This window comes from Pinus tabuliformis, chromosome 7, assembly GCF_031772625.1.
Source record: "Pinus tabuliformis cultivar Carrire ecotype Pingquan chromosome 7, CPIR1, whole genome shotgun sequence".
NCBI classification, from domain to species: Eukaryota; Viridiplantae; Streptophyta; class Pinopsida; order Pinales; family Pinaceae; genus Pinus; species Pinus tabuliformis.
In genome coordinates, this window is record NC_142293.1 from 1,183,194,016 (window position 1) to 1,183,209,471 (window position 15,456).

The 15,456-nt window shown below is 40.1% G+C and overlaps 1 protein-coding gene and 1 pseudogene across 1 annotated transcript in view; one reads left to right on the forward strand and one right to left on the reverse strand.

Annotated features, from left to right (window-relative positions):
* The window catches only part of LOC149251673 (Ypt/Rab-GAP domain of gyp1p superfamily protein), a 452,310-nt gene that overhangs the window by 225,486 nt on the left and 211,368 nt on the right, over window positions 1-15,456 (forward strand). The window contains exon 7 of the mRNA XM_089459518.1: window positions 15,195-15,283. Within this exon, the coding sequence (XP_089315644.1) occupies window positions 15,195-15,283 (89 nt within the window). The remainder of the gene's footprint in view (window positions 1-15,194; window positions 15,284-15,456) is intronic.
* Window positions 2,053-2,610, reverse strand: LOC149251675 (uncharacterized; annotated as a pseudogene).

The window sequence follows — 15,456 nt, forward strand, 5'->3', positions numbered from 1 at the left end:
TGCAAAAACTACACCGAGAAACTAACTTGACCAATCTTCAGGTTCAAGCTGGCATTTGAACCAGAGGGGGCTCCCACAATTGTTAGGAGGCCTTGTTTAACGCTGTTCACTGTCACTAGACAACAACTTATGAAGCACAATGGGCAGATTTATGATTTAATTTTGGGTGGTTGCTGATGATTATCCAATCTTTGTTTATGAATGAATACCCTTCTTACAGAGTCCTTGGTCAAAGTGCCAGCCTCCAGCCTGACATAATAACGTGATTTTTTTAAAGAATTTGACAAAAGAATATAAGGGAATTCCTGATAATTAAGCGGTCATACTGAATACTTAATCAAACAGGCAAATTTGGATGCGTGTAGAAGATTTCTACAACCAAACAAGACATATTCAAGAGATGACAGAAGGCAACAATTAACAGATGTAGAGGAATTATCCAAAACAGACAGTCCCATTAATTAATCTCTGTAAATGATTATAACTTTGTAGGGGATTTCAGAGAGATTGACACTCAATCTCTTCTTAGTATCTTACCCGGATCTCCTATGTTACTTTAAACATGTGCAGAAGTAAGGTATGAAAGCATTAGAAAAACATACATGAAACACAATTTCTGTCAAGAACTGGACCTAGAATACTTCAATTAGGATTTCTGTAATAAAATCATTACTAAGTGATTGGGTTTTGGCATCAAAAGCCAACCTTTTTACATTGCAAATGAAACAATATATAGAAAAAATCTCTTCTAAACTGTTACAATAATTCTGGAATAAAATCCTGAACAGTAACTAAAAATAAAATAATATCTCTAATTATATGCTGGAAACTTTGAAATGTTTGCAAGTATTGTGCATTGAAATTTGGAATTGGTTCATTGCATGCTGGAAATCTGCAAAATGATCCTCTACTGCTGATTTCATGCCATAATCTGCTCATTTGTTTTCCAATTGCCAACTATTACCTTTAAATCTGGAAATGAAGATAAGCTCTTGTCACTTATATCCTTGGGTGCTCAGGTGATGATACATTTCCTCAAATTGTGCATTTGATTCTTTTAATATATCACACTGTCTTGATTTAAATTTTGATCCTTCAGAATCATACTGTTGATATGATGGCTCTCTTTAACATCTAAGGATGTATGGAAATTTGTAGATGCATAATTCTCTTCTAACTGTCCATTTCTAGAATACAGGTTAGGCATAGAAGTACATGCAGTGATAAATTGAAAATTTTAGCTACTGCCTTCGACAAGAGTATCTTGTATATTTCAAAATCTGCTAAGGAGCACAATCCTCAACCTTTCTTATTCTGTCAGTTGCCCATGGAAATCAACTAATTTCCCCCAAAACTCATCTAGAATATATGAAAACTGGTGCCTTTTTGCATAACCCAATCCAGACGACTTCGAAAGATTTCCACTTCCACTGCCTCTGAAATAACTTCAGAATTTAAGCCATATGCAACTCAACATTGGCAGTACAGGATGAGACGAGTTCCTAGAATCTGGAGATGTGAAACTTGGATGTCCAATAGTTTCTGCTCCCACAAATTCATTCTCTATGTACCACAAAGCTCCAATCACGGAATCATAACCAAGCTGGTGCCTTAATGGCCTAGATTCACTAGCAGAACCAAAGGGCAGGTGACTGAAACATCTTCATATACAACATGACAACAACCTCTGGATAATCACTTGCCAAAGATTTGCTTCTTCTAAAGAAACTGAAAACTGTGCATAAGAACCTTGATAAGGGCACCAATTGATCGGATCAATATGCTCATATGAAAATACTAATTCAGAAACACCATAAATTTCATAGTCGTCTTCATAAATTATGTTTTCAAATGGAATGTCTTCATGTGAATTACACCCATTTGCATAAAGCCACTGCCCCTCTTCAATATCTCTGCAATTTGGGCACTGCATTATTCCCTTTAAACACATTTATTGAAGATGATAGCTTGAAACATAAAATGTTTTCAATAATGTCAACTGTAGGATCAGCTTCAATGTTTCCAGGAGTGCCAAAAACCTTAGATTTTGTTTTAAGCATGGTTCTTCTCTTGCAAAGCCACAAATCCCTTTTCTTGGAAGAAATCTGGCTTGGTTACATGAATGAAGCAGGAAATTGCTACTGCCACCACAGTTACTACCACCAAAATAATAGAGATTTTAGGCACCAAATGAGCAAACCAGTGGTGGTGTGAGCTGGGCCTGCAAAATTTTCCATTGGCCTCCATTACATTATGTGGATCAACAACTTCATTATCTGGACTCTCTGGATCAACACCTTCAACTTTTTGATCCTCTGTTCTCTTGAAGTTCCTAGCCTCCACAGTTTGCCCCCTGTTGCAGTATCCATTTTCCAAGCAATTCAGAGAGCTTTGGAAAGGCTTACAAGAGCCATTGTCGCCACAATTTTCACAAAGGCTGGATGGAGAATTGTTGAGGGTTTCATGAGACCATGAAGGGAAATCTTGGCTCTTTCAACTCTCAGATTGAAAAGCTCCAATTTTGTCATAGGCACAGGATACTGAAACTAACCATACAAAGCTCAAAGTACTTCTAATTCTAAGCAATCTCCATGTAGGAACCTTCATCATAAATTATACTGTGGAAAGCTAATGGAAGAAGAAAAAGATAACAAGGTCCCCAGGCTCCAATCCAATCAGTTATTAATTCCCAATACTGAGTCCTTGATTCTCCCCATCACTACCAACAGAACTAATCTTGTCATCCCTAGATGCAGAGACAAGCCATGGATCCTCAAATGTAAGTGAATAAACCAGGCCAGGCAGGACACCATCTCTTCATTCCAAGCATCATTAGTTGAGCCATAAGATACATGCCGTCCCAAATTCATTAGAAAAACTTTGATTTACAGTAACTGTCATTCTTGTGGAGAAGATAAACATTGCGCATCTAAAACATGGCCACACAAGGATCTTTTGCCACCTGAAACCCTGCTTGGCAGAATTAACCTTTGCGTTGTCCTTGAAACCACAAGTGGATTATGGGGGGGTTGGTGTTGCTGGTAAGCAGTTTTCGACCTGGGGGGACCAAAATGCTCCAAATGATGCCACGTAATCACAGGTGGTTTTGTGAAACAACTTATTTCGGACCCCCCCTCTCTTATCAAGGAGATTTCGAATGATGGGGTCCAAAATTTTTATTGACCGTAGATCTTCATTGATTTTGTGTGAACCATTTATCACCGTTGAAACCTGGAAGACCTTTTTCACGAGCCAGATACATTTCATTCGCTATTTCTTGTTGCATTTTATGCTTTCTTTATCTCATGGCTTGGCATCTTGTATTAGGGGCTGCTTTGGTGGACTAAAACCAATGAAAAATGAACTTTGGCATATAAAATTGGAGATTGGATGCTGGGTCCAATAGTTTTTATATTTCTTTTTTAAAAAATATAACCCATTAATAGCATATCGCCCATAAATTTTTCATAAACCTTGAAGCTTTTGCCCATAATTAATTAGCAAAATTTTAAAAATTTGTAACTTCCAGGGTGTAAATATAAGTTACAACATGTGGCTCAATAATTTCATAGATCAATTTTTTGAGGGCCGCTAGCATTGTTGCTCAAATTTCACTAGGCCACAAGCCCTCTAGGGCCTTAATTTTTGCCTTTGATTTTGATGTGCTAACCCTTGGAATTTGTGCAGAGATCAACAAATTTAAGAAGGGTTTCGTCACAAATTTTTGGGCATAAAAATCCGATTTGGAAGGCTTGATTTTTTTGCAAGACTTTTTGGAGAAATCTGCATACATCTTGAGCCCTTTTCCTCAACGGTGAGAGCTCCTAAAGGAGGGCTCTATCAAGTGGTGCGAAAGAGTGGATTTGGCAATGGAAAGACCAAAATTTTTTTGGAGATGTTCGGAACCTTGAACCTTAAGAAATCACCATAAAATTTTAAATAAAATTTATTCAAAATTTTGAATCAATTTTCTGAGCTAGCCATGAGCCGTTGGAGGCTTTCCTCCACTTACGTTTAGAGCATTTGGAGACTGTTATTCATCCTTGACAAAGGCCATGAGCTAGTGGAGGGTTAGATCAATTCGTTTGGAGAATTTGCAGTCATAATCATAATTGGATGTACTCTGATTTACCTTGTATGTTAAGGAGATTGTTGTTGTATAAATCTCGTCAATGTTGTAAATCTCCTTGAGTTGAAGAGTGCATCCTGATTGTCTAAAGGACCTCTTACTTTGTAATATTAATAAAAGTTATCTTGTTCATTGAGGGAGCTTGGGATCTCAATCCCATGGTATCCTGCCTCCTTATTTAAAAGGGATGGCTTCTCTTTCTTCTCCTGTAAGTCATTAGATCTAGCTTACTAACATGTCTCTCTTGCATTGCTAGTTTCATTATCATCATAGCTTAGATCTAATCTCTTAAGTTTCGTTAATTGGCTATTTGATCTATTGCATTTGAGATAGTTCTTGTGTTTGTTTCACTTGTAATTATAGATTTAAAATAGTCTCTCTAATCTCTTGTTAGCAATCTCATTTTCCATCGTTCACATGTGCTTTCATCATAACTTTACTTGTTTCCATTGGCTAATATAAGTAAAGAACATCTTAAGAAGTGCTTATTGTTAAAGGCATTTTGGGATATTGCTCTAACATCCAAATCTAATTACATTTCACTTGTTTCATTAAGTAATCTTAAAATTTGCTTCATTGATCATTGTTCTAAGCTAATAATCTTGTGTTTTAAGTGCTTATCATAAATCTTGATTATAAGTTTCCTCTGTTGAAGCATCATCATTGACATTGGATCTCATTAAAGCATTTGCATTTGCATCTTAGATCTAGATTGCATCCCTTAAAATTTACCTCCAAGCATAAGCTTGGTTGACAGAAAGTTAGGATCACCTTTTTCGTTATTCAATTTGATAAGCTTGAGCCTTAAGCAACGGTTAAAACGATTGACCTTGCAATTCTCTTGTGGTCGAGTCCCCTGTAGGGAAGGAGGCACTTGGGTTCCTAGAAGTCTTGGGTAGGTATCGTTAATGAGGCCTTAGCCTCCTTCCCCATCACTTCTCCCAACAACCTTGTTCTAAGACTTGCTTTGATAATTGAGGGGAAGGTCTTCACCCGTAGTTTAGGCATATAAGTAAAATCTACCAAGACTTTGCATCTCACATAGATTAGTCTTGCATTCACTCATTGCATCTCAATTGGTTATTTGTAATTGGGAGTGTGAGCTCATTCTATACTTGCAAGTTTTACATTGTCATTTTCAAGCTTATGGTTTCTTGAATATCATCTATACATGAAATACAAGTTTTTTGCAAAATCATCTCTTGTTGCTCATATCTTTAATTGATGATAATCTCTTGATTTCTTATACTAACACTTACAATATTGCCTATCTCACAACTTGATATTGTATTGTTATCCGCAAGTACTTTAATTTAAACTTGAGCATTGTTATTAAGGCATTGGTTGTTAAAAATATGCAGTTGCGGTTGTTAAAAGTATTTAATATCTTAAAGTTTAATTGCTAAGACATTGTGCATCTGTTGAATATCTTGCATCTATCTATCACCATTTCTTGGACTATTTAATGCTCGTTACATGCTAGACATTTTGCAAATGTTTTCAAGTGATTGTCAAAGAATCTTGTTGTGGAATTATAATAGATCGCATATCTCTGTTTCCTAAGCTAAGCATATTTTTGAGCATTTGTTGACATTGATATCAAAGTGCAAAGTAGTTTTTGTTCTCTTTGAGCTAAATTGTATCAAGAAGATTTGAAATAAGTTGGTGTTTTAATTACAATATCTTCAAGAGTTTATCTTCTAAGTCTTCATCTAATAAAGCGAGCATTTCATTTGGGTAATTGAGGGCCTTTGCGACATAAGTGTTTTCCCATTCTCGAGTCTACATCTCATTTTCCAATGCATTTGCATATAAGTTAACTTTTCATAGATAAAATTTACTTCCAAGCATAAGCTTGGTCGATAGACAAATAGATCTCCATCCGTCTCTTCTTGAGAACCCTGTTTTAATAGTACTTAAAACAGTGACCTTGTAGTCGTTAGAGCCACAACTCTCTGTAGTGCCAGAGGCAATGAGTATGTTAGAAGTTCAGGAGAGGTATCGTTAATCACACCTTAATGTGCTTCTCCTAACCTATTCTCTGCCAATTATTACGAAATCAGGCTCAACAGAGAAAGATTTGAAGGATTGACAATCTAAGTAGGCACTTAACTAAAATCAACCAAGATTCCTGCATCTCACATTAGTTTTAGGGTCTGTATTTCATATAAGATAGTCATTCATCTAAGCAGCAGTTGCTAATCAATTAATTGGTCTTCATTTCCCTAGCAAGATCGTTGACTCTATAAGGCACTGGTATTAATCGTTTAAAATCTAATCAAATCCTAAGTCTTGCTAAATCTTAATCAAGTACTTGATCGCCTCATTGTATCTCCTGAACTGGTTGGTTCCCAACTACTTCTTCTTCATTCCATTTTTCCATAGGGGCTACCCCCCTTAGCATTCTATAGGGAGACAACTTAAACGGAGAGATTGGGGATCAGGGTGATAGCCCCCAATCTGAGCGTTGTCGTGGTGCCTAGACATTCTATGTGACAACAAACGGCTAAGATTATATTTGGCTTGATCCACGACTTTTGGAACCTTCTAACCCAGTTTTATATTAATACCCATTAATATTTTATTTTTCCTAAGTTTAGGCTTAGGAACTCCATTAAAAATATTAATTATTTTATTATCTCCCAACCTGGTTAGAATCTACCCAAACCATTTCTAGGTCTTGGAGGTCTCATGTGCTTTAGCCTCTCCACCAATTTTCATGGCTAGAGCTCATCCGATGCTACCCCAAATCAACACTCCCTCTTAGCGAGGACTATGCCCTAGTAATACTCCATAATGAGCATCACTCTGACTATACAACACTGGTACTTGTGCTAATGCTAGGCCTCCCCTCCCAACATCCTCTGCACTGTTGCATCCTGTACTGCTGCCCATGGCTCTGCCTCTGCCATTGCTGCATCCATACGACAACTCCCTCTACATCTGTACGACAACTCCCTCTGCATAAGTGCTGTTGCTGGTCCTTTCTCCCAACATTGCAACTCCCTCTGCATCCCTGTTGTTGTTGGTCCTTCTTCCTAACACTGCATCTGCATTGCAACCTCTCCTCATCATGTGCATTGTGCTACTGCTGACTGCTACTACATTGCAACATCACCCCCATTTCTGCTACTGAAATGGATTCTTTATCATCCCCATCTTTTCCCTAAAATAATCAAACTTGTTCTTCCAAGGGCCTTGGTGAGGATGTCTGCCACCTGTTCTCCTGTAGGAGTGTAGCTCAATTGTACAGCTTCTCGTTGGACACAGTGTCTGACAAAGTGACATCGGATATCAATATGTTTTGACCGATCGTGAAACAATGGATTCTCAAACAACTTGATGCAACTCTGATTATCACACATGATCCTGGTCGCCTCCATATTTCTTCTGAATAGGTTCACAAACAGTTTTCTAAGCCATATGGCCTCGCACGAAGCTGTGCTCACAGCCATATATTTTGCCTTAGTTGAGCTTAGAGCTACGGATTTCTATTTCCTACTGCACCATGAGGTCATTCCTGATCCAATGTTGAAACAGTAGCCAGAGGTATCTTTCCGATCCACTGAACTTCCAGCCCAATCTCCATCAGTATATCCACTCAATCTGATATCCTTACTCCTGGTGTACAAGACTCCATAATTGACTGTTCCTTGTATATACCTGAGAACATGTTTGACTATTGCCCGATGTTCCCTCTTCGGCTCCACCATGAACTGACTAAGGGTGTTAACAACGTAACAAGTCTCTGGTCTGGTATTGACTAGATACATCAGGGACCCTATGAGTTGCCTGTATAAGGTGGGATCAACATCCTTGTCTTGTAATGCATCAATTTTCTTCCAGTTGGTGATCATTGGAGTAGCCATGGGTCTACAATCCTCGATCCTGAATCTCTTCAAAATTTCTGTAGCATATCTCCCTTGTTCAAGGAAGATCTTCCCCTTTTGCTGCCAAACTTCCAACCCTAGGAAATAATGCATCTGTCCCAAATCCTTAATGTCAAATTTTGTGGCTAGATTCTTCTTGCAGTTCTCGATGAGCCTGGATGATCCTATCAAATAGAGATAATCCACATATAATACTACGATTAGAGGCTCATTCTCTACAACCAGATAGTAGAGATTTGGATCTGCGTCACTCTTGACAAATCCCATCTTCTGCAAGTAGCCATCAATTCGACCATACCATGCTCTAGGTGCCTGTTTCAGCCCATACAAGGCTTTCTTCAATCTACATACATGAGACTTCTTCTCATGTGTCTCAAAGCTTTCTGGTTGTTCAATGTCTACCTCTTCTTCTATCAATTTGTTCAGAAACGCCATTTTCACATCCATCTGATAAATCTCGCATATCATCTGCGCTGCAAGAGATATCACGGTTCTAATAGATGTATACCTGGCTACTGGGGCACAGGTCTCTTCGTAGTAAATTCCTTCCTTTTGAGCATACCCCTTAGCCACAAACCTGGCTTTGTGTTTTTCCACACTGCCATCTACAGTGTATTTAATCTTGTAGATCCATCTCTAAGCTACCACCGATCTGTCTTGAGGCCTTGGCACTAGTTGCCAGACATCGTTCACCATTATGGAGTTGTACTCCTCTACCATCGCGTCGAACCAAACTTGACGTTGAGCAGCCTCCTGAAAACTGGTAGGCTCCCCATCCTGAGCTACTAATGCTTGATATCTATCTGGCTGTTTTCGCTCTCTCTTATTGTTCCTTGGTGCACCGAAGAAATCCTTTGCGTCTCGCAGAATCTGACGAAGTTCCCTGCTCGTTCTTCCTCTACAAGCAGGTGCTTCTGTTAGCTCCTCCTCCTCCTGTGTTTCTTCCTGATCCGAGGAAGAATTCTTTACTTCTGTTGGTTGAAGAGGTTTGAGCAACGACTCCTCTTTAGACTGCTGCTTGGAAGGCATTTCTCGAGATTTTCTGAAAGCCCTGTCCTCCATGAACTTCACATCTCATCGAACGACTACCTTTTTGCTCCCTGGAAGATAGATTCTATATGTCTTAGCGTTCTTGCTATATCCCACTAGATATCCTTTCTCTGTAGTTTGATCCAACTACTTGCTCTTTTCCTCGGGTATGCGACAATATGCTATTCTCCCAAATATCCTGAAATGGCTGACTTCAGGCGTCTTCCCTGTGAAGACTTTTTCTGCAGTAATCTTACTCAATGCCTGATGAGGAGTTCTATTTTGGACATAGACTGCCTTGTTGCATGCTTCTGCCCACAAAAATTTTGGCATATCCTGATCATACATCATGGCCCTCACTGCTTTTACAATAGTCTTGTTCTTCCTTTCTGCTACTCTATTCTACTTCGGGTTGTAAGGAGTTGTCCACTCTCTTTTGATGCCTTCCTTAGCGCAAAAATCAGTGAAGTCCTCATCGACATACTCTCCACGATTATCTGAGCGCAAAACTTTTATTTTCTTCCCAGTCAGATTCTCCACCAGAGCCTTAAACTCTTTGAATAGACAGAAAACCTTGTCCTTGGTTTTCAAAAAATAAATCCAACTTTCCCTCGAGTGGTCATCAATGAAGGTGACGAAGTATTCGACACCACTAAGAGCTTTAGTGGACATAGTTCCGCAGATATTTGAGTGTATTAATCCTAGTACACTCTTAGCCCTGTTTTTACTTCTAGGAAATGCTAATTTGGCATACTTTCCCAGAGCACATCTTTTGCATACATCATCGTGTTCTGTACTAAGTTCCAGAACTCCTGTTACAGTGTTCCTGAGAATTCTCAGAGCCCCATGGTGCAAATGTCCCATTCTTCTGTGCCATAGTTCGTTCAAATCCTTGTCTCCATGACTGCCTATTAGTGCCATTAGTGATTCTAGTTGTAGTTTGTACAACCTGTTACTTTTGATCTCGATCTGCACTTTATTTTTCTAGCTCCGGTGTTTGATGTATACTTTCTCCTTGATGAAGAAAACATCATAGCCTTTGCCTTCAAGTTGTGTCATGGAAATTATGTTCATCCCCAATCCTGGTACATGCAACACGTTGGTAGCATGGAACTGCTCCCCCATTTCTGTTTGGAAAACTATGGTACCCGTCCCTGTTGGAGTACACATTGCCTTATTCACGATGGTGATCTAAAAATTCATCCTTTCCTCCTGATAATCTGAGAAACATTCTCGGATTCCCGTTATATGCCAAGAGGCTCCATTGTCTATATACCATACCTTTGATGATGCATAGCTGGTCACACAAGCCACTTCTTCTTCCAGCTTGGAAGCCAACATAGAGAAATCGAAATCACTGTCTCTTGTGCAATCTTCTGAAAATTTGTGCGAGTCTCCTGACGTAGATGCCTCTGCATCATGGTCTCAACCCATAATTGATTTTCCCTTCCTGTCTCTGATTACTTTCTCTGATACCATGTGAAAATTCTATCACTGCAGCAACTAATTTATTTTACATACTTATTTCCCAGTAAGTCATGTAAAAAAACACTTCAGTAAACATTAAAATAAATTCTTCTACAAATATCACACCATAATACAGAAACAAATACATGCACAAGAATTAGACACATCAACACAGATATTTTGGACAAATGTTCCTAGAAAAATCCAATGCGGGAAAACCGGTGCAGCAGAGGAGGATTTTATTATTCAACAATTCTTCAATACAACAGGGTGCCAAACTGGCTAACCCAACAGAGAAAAAAAATCCCGAGCACTTCTCCCGGTCTCAGCTTTAGGCTTGCTGGCCTCTATGCAACTCCCAGACCCTCTGCGTCAGCTCCTGCCTCTTTGCATCATCACTAGGCCTCTCTGCGTCACCCATGCAGGCCCTCCAGTGACTGCTCAATTCTACTGCCTCTACGTCTGCCTAAGAAGCTTTGCGTATGCCTCTCTCACCTCTGCGCTAGTCCTCTAGTGTTGTTCCCAACTCTCTATTCCGTTAGAAATATTAATTAAAAATACTAATTATTTTAATATCTCCCAACCTGGTTAGAATCTGCTCAAACCATTTCTGGGTCTTAGAGATCTCATGCGCTTTAGCCTCTCCACCAATTTTCATGGCTAGAGCACGTTCGATGCTACCCAAGTCAATAGTTCACCCAGGAATGACGGGGACATAGATGAGTGATACTTGATGGTATTCGCGGGGACTCACATGCCTAACCCTCTTCTACATCCCTCACGGGCGCAGTCGATTTCGCTGTAGACTTTCTGCACTCTAGGCATAAGCAATGGGGGACAGGGAGCTCACCTGAGATATTTGGGTGACACTCAGCGCACTAGGGGGGAGATTTTTCAGCAGTGGCATTGGGTTGGTGCGTCAGTTGATAGCCATAGGTTGGGGGATGAGGTGATCATCTGCAGGGGTGGCATATCGTTCATCACCGAGCCTATTTCTAGGGAGACATGCATTAGGGAGACATGTGTCACTCTTTAAACAGGGCATGTCGGGACCGAGCATGAGCAGAGGATAATGGGTATGACTGAGGTAGTTTCCCAGTATGTGCCTTGGCTCCAGACCTTATATTGGCACATTATTGAGAGGGTGGATGGCACACCCAGGGGAGATGTATGGCAAGGACAAGAGGGATCCACATACCCTGAGTCGATTACAAGTATTGGATACCTATCTTTTGGTTGCATTCAAGGGGTAGCTATTTGGCACACGTGGCTTCCAGCAATCATCGATACTACACAGTGGCAGGTACAGGGTAGATTAGCATGCATCAGATTAGCCCACGATACATGGAGCCTATATATTGATCACATGCAGGGACTAGAGATGAGGCATGGATGGATTCCTATAGTTGTCAGAGCTATGTTGCAATAGGTCCAACTAGGGGATGCAGGGATTCAGTTGATTGATAGATCACTTTATCTCGTGATGGTTAGGGTCATGGTAAAGAGTGGTCTAGTTCACTCTGGGATTGGCACATGGGGGTACACAATGGCCTTCATTGGATGGCGAGGCAAACTTTCTTTTTGGCTACACAGGTTTGGAGTTAGATTTAGATGGGTAGACTTTGGCGTCATGGAGATGTTGGGAGAGGATGTGTCTCACCTCTATCAGTATTCCACCATCGAGTTCCAGGAGAGGAGGATACCGTGTACACACGGTGGGTAGTCAGCTAGAGCCAAAGTGGTGTAGCGACAACATGGTGGCACCCATCTCTAGCATGGGACCCAGACATCACAGTACTAGAAAACTCAACGACCATTAGGGGTTAGTTGACTGCAACAAGTGGAGGTCACATAGGTCTTCCTTTGGGCTTTAGCGAGTCATCGATGGTGTGGGGAACTTTTGGTATTTATGCTGGACAAGATAGTGAGTGGAGCGAGAGGCGCTTCAAGTGGGATAGGATGGATTGGGATCCTGGTATTGAGGGATTATTTCATGTTAGTACAGTGTAGGGACCTAGGATGAGTCAGCGACACATTTGGGAGCCCAATATTACTGATGGTGATAGGGGTAATTAACAGACAAAGGAGGCGCTTATTCAGGCATTGCTAGAGGACAAGCGATTTTTGGTGCATTGAGGAACTTATCGGATGAGGATTCCACCTGGGAGGGCGAACACATACGTGAGCATCAGGTGCTGAAGTTGCTTGGGGACAAGCAACATTTGGGGGGGGGAGGACTGTAATGTCCCTTCCGAAATTAAATTGTTATAGGTTTATTTATTCTACAATTTCGACAATTTTGGAGGCCATAAGACCCATGCGATTTTTGGAAAAGAATTAGGAAGGAAAAAGGGGCTGAAATGTTTTGTTGGCATAGTGTGGGGGTCACCCACATGAGGAAATACGGACCACCTTAGAGGGAAGTTCGAATGACTAAGGAGGGAAAGTCGAATTGCTAGTTGGAGGGGGCCCACATGGGAAAAGAAGCCCACGAATTATAAATAGAGGAGGCTTAGCCTTATTTGGTATATTTTGACATATTGAACTAAATCTTAGTTGCTCGAGCTGCTTAGTCGGGTTACTGTGTTGTTTAGCACACAAGTGTCTCTGATTGGAGATCTCAACCCTTGCTTCGGTGGACTTCGAGTGCTAGCCCTAGAAGGGAGTTCTTCTTCATCTTAGTTCATAGCAACAACAGGGATACAAGTTACAACAGCTGTAAGTCGAGTACCAGCAGTAGGGGGGGTTAACAACAGTGCAGGGATTGCATAGTCACAACGTGAGGCACTCCAGGAAGTTGGTGAGACAGGAGCATCCTTCATCATTTTCAGGAGTACAGAGGGCATCTACAGATGAGAGGGCCATCCTACACATAGCTATCATTTCATCACACGCAGGACTGCATCATCTCTTCCATGACTATGCAGTCATTGGAGTGAGACTCTTTGGGGCAGCGCCATCTGGGGGGGTTTGGAGCTGGGAGGCTAGGAGATCATTTGGAGGGCCATTTGAGGAGGATTGCTGGAGTTGGGAGAGAAGAGATTGACAGGATCACCCACAACAACAAAATTTGAAATTGGAGGAGGGCCACGATGTGAAGGGTCAATTTTTGAAGGTTGGAACCAAGGGAAACCCTTTATGGGTTTTTCTGGGTTTTGGGCAAGGATCACACTCCTAATTTTATAGAATTTTTTGGGCAGATCTAAGGGGTCAAACAAGGGTCCCAACTTAGCCAACAGCTAGAGGAGCTAAGGGGAATTTGGGCCAAAATTCTGAGGTCAACATTTGGCCAATTCCTTCATGGGTTATTCTGGGTATTTGGTGGAGAGGCCGGGGTTAATTTCCCATAATTTTCTGAGCACCAGAGGTGGGGTTTCCAGCAACATCTTTGCAATAGACAACATAGTTTCACAAGGGCAGCACAGGGCATCATTGCAACAGTTATTTGTGCCATCTGGGCTTGACATATTACCACTTGGGCTTGATCACGCTTGCCATTGAGGCAAGCCAAAGTGCACCACTTCCACATTATTGTACTTTTCTCCCATATTATAATAAAATGGCTCAGCTGTTGGTTATTCCTGGACTTTTTATGGGTGTGCACTGAATGTTTCAATTTTATGGTGTTGTTTTTATTTTTTGCTTTGCATAACACTATTTTTGCTAGTTTGGAACATTACATCTCTTTACGAATACATTCATCAAACTTTTTTGTTTGCATTTTTGAACATCTATCTTTTTCTTAGTAAGAATCCTTGACAAATATATGGAGTGCTGTTGTTTCTAAAGATTTAGAAGGGACATTATGAGATTGTGTTTAGAGTGAGTTTATTTGCAAATCTGATTTTTTCATTTTTATTATTTATTTATGGCTACACAAATTTCATGCTTTTTAACATTTTAAGGGTGGATTCTGATCAGACAAGGATCATATCCGTTTCCATATCGGAAGAGGGGATCCGCGTTTCTGACAAATTCTTCAAGTGCTTCCGGTAACTTAGCTAGGATCCCTTAGATGGTGTTGGGTTTAATTGCCCGTACTGGGCATTTGGTGCCATTTTGGGTCTTAAATGAGCTTTTATGATGCCACATATTGATAGCTAGAATCACATGAAGAACAGTGATGGATATCTATTGATTTTGGTCTAGTGAGTGTTTTGATGTTGGTCATAGTCTATTTCCTATTCAAGGCACCCGATAAGAGGGATAATTCATCATTTTCCGTGAGATTCAAGGTAGGATGCATTTGCATTGCATGCAAACACCTCTTCCTCTGACTATATATATGAAACAATATATTATTCCCAACCTGAACCATATTAGAGAATGATATACTTTCTATCGTCAGGATTAATCATTGACATTCTTTAATCTATCATGTTTTTGTCATTGGTAAGGTTACTAAGAATATGTGATTATTCAGTAGTATGTTGCTGTACTAATACCATTGTCCAATGTCAATAATGTATTGTCTCCTGTATCATTATATTGGAAATGTGTTAAAGAGCTAGCTTGTTTGAATATGAGATTTTTGAAGATAGATTGGAAAGTAACCACAGATTAAAATATTCTTGAGGGAGATGCCTTGGTTTAGTACTTCTTGGTTTTCTTAAGAGCTCAGAATATTTTCTTGTAGTCCATGCATTGGTATGATTTTTATTTGGGGTTTTGTCTAACAGGAATGAGTGATCTTTGCTCTCCAATGGTTGTCCTTCTTGAAAATGAAGCTGATGCTTTTTGGTGCTTTGAACGTTTGATGCGACGAATGGTATTTCCTTTGGCCACACCTGTATAGTCATATGGTTTTAGTTTAAGTGCAGCTAATTCATTGTTTTATCTTCCTAGCTTCTGGAAACTATTTTGTTCTCATGACATGCTTATGTTGTTTTCTTGACCAATAAGTTATAGTTTTATCCTTTACAAGAAAAAACTTCCATGTTA